General features: G+C 40.9%; 1 protein-coding gene across 1 annotated transcript; it reads right to left on the bottom strand.

The window, feature by feature from the left end:
• Positions 1–1575: 1575 nt before the first annotated feature.
• On the bottom strand, positions 1576–7765 carry LOC101770439 (AMSH-like ubiquitin thioesterase 3). Its single transcript, XM_004968638.4, has 14 exons — positions 7488–7765; positions 7176–7240; positions 7022–7094; positions 6660–6830; positions 6411–6514; positions 5582–5687; positions 5441–5487; positions 4518–4833; positions 4242–4331; positions 4105–4167; positions 3905–3979; positions 2867–2929; positions 2288–2340; positions 1576–2097 (listed from the first exon to the last, which is right to left on the bottom strand). Exons 1-14 carry the CDS (start codon positions 7611–7613, stop codon positions 1917–1919), a joined length of 1533 nt encoding a protein of 510 aa, XP_004968695.1. The 5' UTR covers positions 7614–7765; the 3' UTR covers positions 1576–1916.
• Positions 7766–8106: the final 341 nt, after the last annotated feature.

Below are 8106 nucleotides of genomic sequence, written 5' to 3'. Positions count from 1 at the left end.
GCAGAGAACATGCCTCAGATCACTATTGTAAGACATGAGTGACATGGACAACAATAATAAGATCAACATAAAGACATCATTGACATGAACAACAATGCTCAGACCAATCTAAAAACATATCATTCACATGGAAAATATGCTCATATCCATATACACGCATCAACATCATGAACAAGTGTGCTCAGAGTATGCTCACATATCAAACAACACTGGTACCAATCATTTCAACCACCTATTAACCATCGACAACATGGTTTTAGGATAGCATGCGAAGAGGGGCAAGGGCTAGGATATTTTACCGCAAAAATAGGAACAGGGAGAACAACGTGTGAGAGGACGGGGAACTCAGCTCCGCAACCGAACCACGAACAGATCAGTGGCGTCCGGAGGAGGGGGGTCTGATCGGGAAACCTAGCAACCAAAAAAATTATAAATCACTAAGAACCGAACCTAGTATCTCAGATCGGGTGGGGAAACTTCAAAAACGCACATACGAACCAGTAAAGAAATCAGATCGGGTCCTTCAACTCAAGAATCATACCTAGGAACAACCGAAGAACTCAGATCCAGTGGGGGCCTGCGTGTGTCACATAAGAAAAGCACCGGTCAGTGGGATCATCGAACCCTAGGGTTACGGTTTTGACGAAATCCGAACAAAGGATGCAAAAAAAACTTGCCTTGCCTAACAGATCCGTCAACAACTCCAACCTGCGAAACAAAAAAAAGACATGGGGGTGGTAGATCAGGCCTCCGGAGATCAGAAACAACAACGACAGGGGACAAGGGTCGAACCCTAACCTGCGAGCTGCCGGTGGAGGAACAAATCTGCGCAAGAGGGAAGGGGAAGGGTCAGGGTCGACATTTATGCCCGCGGAATGGCGCGAAATCGCCCGGTAACCCTAGCGAAGGCGCCAAAGCTTCCCGCGTGCACGCGCGGAAGCTTTTTCGCCCGCCACGCGCTCGCCTTGCACGCGCCGCCGCACCCGCGGAGCCTGGCTCTGGGGAGAAGGTCGAATCGGCTGCACCACGGGAGCCAGGCTCCCAGGGTGTTTTTTGCACTCGACGAACCAAGCCCAGCGAAAGGCTCAGGTAACCAATCAGGCCTTAGTTGCACGCCGGGAGCCCGGTTCCGGGTACGTGCAACCAACCAATCACACCCCAAGCGTCGCGAAATTCTAGCGCTCGCGAAAGACACCGAGCTCGAGACGGACGGCTCGATCAAGCTCTGCAGCGGGATCCGATGGTTGTTAAATAGGGATGACGTGGCCCAATAAGGAGCAAAAGCTTGTCCGCAGGATTCGTCAATTGGAGATTGTAAAAGCAGGAAATCTGAAACCTACATATATCCTAGGTTTCTCTGAACACGCAAGTGAAATAAGGAAAACGGTTACGTCTACTAGACTGTAAGCCTGCAACGTCCCAACTTTCAGTAGTGGACGCGACGTTTTTATCTCAAGGGGCATCCTTTCAGGCCACACGTAAGAAAGCGAAAGAGAGAAAAACCGCACACACAGCATCCATTAATATCATCCTTCGCAAATAACAAGTGAACCAAATGTCTCAGTACAAAAAATATAGCTTAAACAATCGATGCATTCATAATATTAAGGTCAAAGATTCAGCAATGTACCGAAGGCAAGGCATGGCATGAAAATGAAGTACAGCACTTCCTCATCTTGTCACGTGATCGTGTGCCTTGCAAGGTTAAAGGGATGAATTACAACAAAGCCTCAATGACCTCGAAGGTTACCAATCATATCATTAATTCAATTTTTTCTCTGTACAATGCAACAGCTATGTACAACTGCTTACATAAGAATTCGCAATTCTTAAGCACAACTAAAAAAAATAAGGCAGCTATTTGTTGAACTGCCAGAAGTATAGACTCCAAATATACCAAATGAAGTTGAGCTTTGTCATCGTTCTCGGAGATCAATCATATCAAACTTTATATCAGTGTCCATGTAGACGTGGGAGCACTGCTCATAGATTGGCGAGCCATCTAGAGGTGCCTTATGTGGATGGAAACCTCTCTCTTGACAATCATGGATCACACCCATACCACCTGGATCCGTGAGGTGAAATATACCATGTTTTCTGATCAAACAAAAACAAATACATAACCATGATTAGTCAGATGTCTTCCAACGCTACAAGGCGGACAAACTAGAGGTAGGGTAACGCGAGCCATCAAGCATCCAAGCAACACAAAAGTCAGTTAACTCAACAAAAGTGTAGAATTTCAAATGAAAGAAATGGATGGCAAAAGCATAGATGGGACATATACCTTGTTGTGTCAGTAGGTGCCATAACTATTGCAATTGCTTCAGGTAGCATGACCTATCGACACAAAAAAAATGTAAATAGCATGATCAAATTAAACATTAAATACTTTCAATTTGATCAGCCAATAATCGTAAGCAAATTAGCCACTATTGATTTTTTCATGGGAGGGCACACTGACTATTGAACACATAAGAAAGATATCAAAATTAAACTATTACAAAACATTTTACCAAGTCTAATCTTTGTGTAGCATTCCAGGAAAGGATCAAACAGATAGAAATTTATGACCAGTCATGAAGTATCCCTAACACAGAATAAGCAAGGATGAACAGATGAATCAAACCTAATTGATCATTGATCTGGAACTATGAAAAATGAATCGAGAACATGTATTAGTATTGGAGAACATCTTCACAATAGCAAGAATTAAGTTTTCCACATTTAACCAATAAGCAAACAGTTACAGCTCAAATGATCAAGTGCTAAGAGCAACACAGAAACCAATTGCTCTAATGTAACCACAGAACTGTGCCACCAAATAAGCAGTAAAATATTGTGAGATTCAGTCTGCCAGCATTACCTGATAAGAATAATGATTGTGGAGATCAATGGAAGACAGGAAGCAGGACTGTGTTGGATGTGTCTGGAAAATTAAAAGGAATATATCAAGGAATGTAATATTCTCTTGTATAGTGGAAAGCAATCAGTCAACATAGACTCTTTCTAGTTACAAAAACATTAAACACCCCATAACATTTGATAGAGATTAATGACTCCTGGAAGTTTGGAAGAATATTTAGGGCCTGTTTGGATATTGTAGTTTTGATAAACCATAGTATCAAGAAACTTAGGTTTTGAAGCAGAGATGTGCAAAACCACGGTTTAGAAAAAAGTGGTATGGAGTGGAGTTTTAAAAACTCCAAAAAGACTACAGTTTTATCAAAACCATGGTTTTCAAAACTACAAAGATTGTATAGCATCCAAACACTCCACTTTCCAAAACCATAGTATTTTTCTATGCCAAAATACTTTGCATCCAAACAGGGCCTTGATACCCACATTAAAACCAGCCACATTTATAACATAAATATGCAGAAGTGCATGACGAGACATGTTAAATGCTGGTTAAATTCTTCTGTACTATAGCACCAGAAAGATAAAACAAAGCACTGCATCATGCACTACTCAATATGCATAACGAGACTCGCAGCCATGATAGCAGTAATGGAAACAATACAACAATAACAACAAAGCCTTTTAGTCCCAAGTTTGGCAGGAATGAAAACCATAGGCATATATAAATAATCTTTCTCTAAGGCATCCGACTATCCATATCCAACTGTGACAGGTCAATGCAAGCTAAAGATTTTGGTATCCTAGTATCCACATTTGTTAAGCACTTCCCATGCTTAAGCAGAGATTTTTGCACTTACAAAAGGCAGAGAAGCAGCTTTCATTCACTAGTTTACTAGTTTTTATTTAGGTATATCGAGTGTGGTACATGTAACCTTTCCCCTTTTTTTTTTCCTTTCAGGAGGATGCAGACATACAGGCAGACAGCATTGACCTTATTGACTTGAGCAACCATACGAAAATGTCCAAGTTAAATTGAACTCACATGAATCCAACCAAGAGTGAAAAGTGAGCCCGTGTCCTGAACTTCAAATAGTTCTTCTTCATTCGTAGCTTCACACTGGAAAACGAAAAGCCATGCCATTCAGTACTATGTTTATTACACATGCTAGCAACTTGCATAAAACAAATGGAGATACAACAAGGACGACCAAGATAAAACGGAAGTAAAAACGAACAGCTTACCGTATTAGATGTTGATTTCTGCTTTGGAATAATTAAGGTTGTCACATAAAAAGTTCTTTTTTTCTACATGAAAATACAATTAGCGTTAGAAATTCAGCCAAACCACCGTTCTCATTTCCTATAAGCAATGTGCGTACCAGGGTACCAGCAAGAACCCCACAAGTTTCTAAGCTTCTTTTGGTGTTTGATTCAGCAACCCTTAGAAAGCACTCCATCAACTTGATCGGCTAACAACAATGTAAATTGAAATAAACAATAAAAATAAGTCAAAAGAGCACATGAATTTGACGTGAATGCTGATGGAAGAACTTGCTACAGATGAAATACAGATGTAAGAAACACGATGTGATTGGTATAGAGTAAACCCAAACAATACAATGATTTTAAAAGGAAAATATAAATTTTGAACTTACAACATGCAAGTTCTGAAAACGGGCAGTTCCGGAGGTCGGAAGTCCTGGTGTTGGATCAGCAACGCTTGATGGAGAAATTGGTCTCTGTACCTCTGCCAGGACTGGAGGAGGAGAAGGCTGTTTGATATTCAATTGGAACAACTCTTCTTCCAAACTAGCAGAAGGAAGTGGGGTTCGTTTTTCTGCTGGTACAGACCACCGACCATCATCAAGAGAGAGAACAGATTTCATATCCTCATTGTCATTTGTGGAGCTATCTGGAGGTGCAGTACCGGGACCATTTGAACCATCTTGGTTCGAGATGGATGGTACTAAACTGCAGAAGAAAGAACGATAATGTCAAACAAAAGGAAATGGCATAGCTGTATGGCTAATTTCCTCTTGTAGTGCCTCCTACGATCATTTTCATGTGCCTCGATCTTCTAGTCTAATCTCATGTGTAAGGTTAAGTTTCTCTTTCAACTAGGTTGATTGTCCTCTTTAAAAACTATATCCAGTCAAGCAACCTAATCAATACCTGTTCAGATGGCTCTACATTGATACAGAACATCGCCTTTAAAATTACTTAAGAAATTTGTAAAACAACTAACTAAAAAATTGGAAATTCTCCGTGTCAATTGATTTTAACATAAACTGTTCTGTACTAGTTTCTATAACAGTTGGATTATTTTGGTTTTCCTGTAACTTTTTACATGCTGAGAAAGCACACCATGTATGTTTAGAACGTAAGAATTTTACAGGAAACAGTCCAGGTCCTAAAAATATCCCAATTAGGGCCATAGTTGAGTGGAGGTAGAAGTGTAGAACAACTTGAAAGAAAGGGATCTCAGTTTTCAAAATAAAAGGAATTACAAGAACTGTTTGCAACAAAAAGAGAGCGATGGAAAAGAATACTTCTACAAATGTAAGTAATGAATTATCACCTTGTCATGTCACTTTGTGTTAATTCAAAATTGCTTGGATATTGAACCTGTAAAGAATGGTAGAGAAACATTAGATAATGCTTGCTTGTGGTCAAATTCTCAGCCAAACACATTAAGACGACACAAGTAAAAGAATCATACCTTAATTCCAGTAACAGGCCCATTCCATCGGCCATGAAGACCATTAGGTCCTAATATGGAGTGCCTAGCTAGTGTTTCTTCACTTGGATAAGGCAGATTCATAAATCTGCATAGTTTAGACAGAAAAAAAAAAGAAGGTTCAGTGCATAAAACCACCAAAAGAAGAAAAAGATCAAAGATACAGCTATCTAACACAAATGACCACTGGTACATCTGGGAAAGGATAGCACATTTTTTATCTACAGAAAGCACACTGGATAAGAACAATATCTAGAGAAGTAAAGGAAAATAGAAGTCAGAGTAAAGGAAATAGAAGGAATAGCTTAATTATCATTCTGCCAAAGCACTTAACTACATAAGTTGTTGGCCTCTGCAAAAAACACTGATTTTGTAAGCCTCTTGGTATTTTTCCTCTCGCTAGAATGTTGTTTCTCTAATTTACAAATATAAAGTGTGTGAACCCAAGATGTTTAAAGAGGTTTATATTCATTTATCTGATTGTAGTAAATTCTGAACAGATAGATAAAACCAACTGATTGGATAATATGGCCGTGTTTGTTTGCAATGAAAAAAAATCAAAGATTTTCAAACAGCATGCTTTGTTTCCTGCAAAGTTCCTCTGAAATAACCACCCTTGAAATTAAGTTACTCTAGGACCATGTGTTCCCTAATCCCTATAAGCCTACCTTCCTGCTTAAAAATCATCAAGCTACTACATTGCCTTTGTTCGATAACTAACATGTCACCTAATCCTCCTTTTACAGTTTTACCTAAGTGGTGGCTAACTGTTAGATCAGAAAATAACTAAATGACCAAAAGGTATACATACTGTTTCTGAATCTGCTTATCAGGTTGGACACTTGGTAATGATGGCACTTGTCTCCCGACATGGAAGGATTTTTGCAGTGCTCCATTAGCGCTACCTACAAATGGCTGAAGAAGAAAAAGGATGAAAACTTACAACATAAGTATAGCACATGAGAATATGAAACTACGAAAGTACGCATTCTCCATCTCTTCTTCTCAGAATGCTTCACGATATTACAGGCTAGGAAATGCAATGTGATGCAATGCATACCTGTGGAGTATACAAGCTTGGGGTATGCTGCTCTATCCTACGAGATGTAGCATAGGTACCATTTAGACTATTAGTATTTGATTCCACAGTACCTCCTCTGTTATGCTCGGCAACCTGCCGCTGCACAACTGGCTTCAATGACTCAAGCTCTATGATAACATCATTAAGTTTCTGCAACAAAAGCTCATTCATTTAGATAAAAATCTGGAAAAAATATGGAGTTCAGAGATGAATTAAATAAGGCCAAAAAAGTCATTGGCAAAAGGTTTTACATGCTCAGTTGGGATCTGAAAAGATTATGTTGCTCAAGAGTGATTTCTGGCCAGAGATGTCATATCTAATAATGAAAAGAGAGGACTTACATCATAGAACGCCTTTTCTCTCAACTTGAAGGCAAGGAAATCGCGATGCTTCGGTATCGTCTCACACAATAAGCTGCAGCCAATCAAGTTTCAGGTGTAACAACCAATCACAGTACCAAGATGCGAGTATCAAATGATTGAGTGCCCAGCCCACCTCGAGTATCTCAGCAGGATGACATACAGGTCGAGGATGTTCTTCTCGTTCCGATATATATTAGCCTGCGCCGACAACATCAGAGCATAGAAATTCAACACAATTTAATTCCAAACTTAATAGCACTCGCATTAACATGGTAACAACAACAACCCCCAATTCGTTCGCATCGCCCAAACCAATCGAAGAGAATCGTGTCCAATCGACAATAAAACAACCACGCAGCTAATACTAAAGCGACAGAAAGCGAGATCTAGAGGGGGCAGGAGCGATCCCCCACGCAAGGTTCCGAAGGGGCGGCTAGGGTTGAACCTGCCGGAGAAGACTGCCCGCGATCCGGAAGTAGTAGGGGAGGCTGATGCGGTTGTCGACGGCGATCGGCCGAGCGCACGCCTCGATATTGATGGCGCCGCCCCTGGCTGGCTGCGGGGGGGCCATGGCCTCTGCTCCGGTGAGGTCCCCCTCCTTCACCGGCGCGGCGAGCTCGTGGCGACGCGGGGTTAGGAGGGGGTAGGAATGGCAGTAGACTTTGGCAGCGGTGAAGGAATTGCCGAATTGGGTCACGTTGGAATTGGACTGCGGGCAGCTGCGGGCTGCGGCTCCGGCCTAGCCACTTTTTTTTTCTTTTTTTGCGCATGTACCCTTGAAAGATGTCCGAATTGATGTGTGATAGGTTTTATATGAGGTCCTGTTTAGTTCCGCTAACTTATTTTTAGCACCGTCATATCGAATATTTAGATACTAATTAGGAGTATTAAACGTAGACTATTCACAAAACCTATCTGTGTGTGGAGACCTGCGTGGAGAGGAACTACTCAGTCCGAATGACTGGAAGAAGGCATGGATCTTTAGGAGCTCCTAACATTCCTGTCATATCGAATGTATAGATACTATTTAGCAGGCTTATGTATCGACTAATGACAAAACTAAT

Source organism: Setaria italica, chromosome V (assembly GCF_000263155.2).
Source record: "Setaria italica strain Yugu1 chromosome V, Setaria_italica_v2.0, whole genome shotgun sequence".
Taxonomy (NCBI): domain Eukaryota; kingdom Viridiplantae; phylum Streptophyta; class Magnoliopsida; order Poales; family Poaceae; genus Setaria; species Setaria italica.
This window is presented reverse-complemented; position numbering and strand designations above follow the sequence as displayed.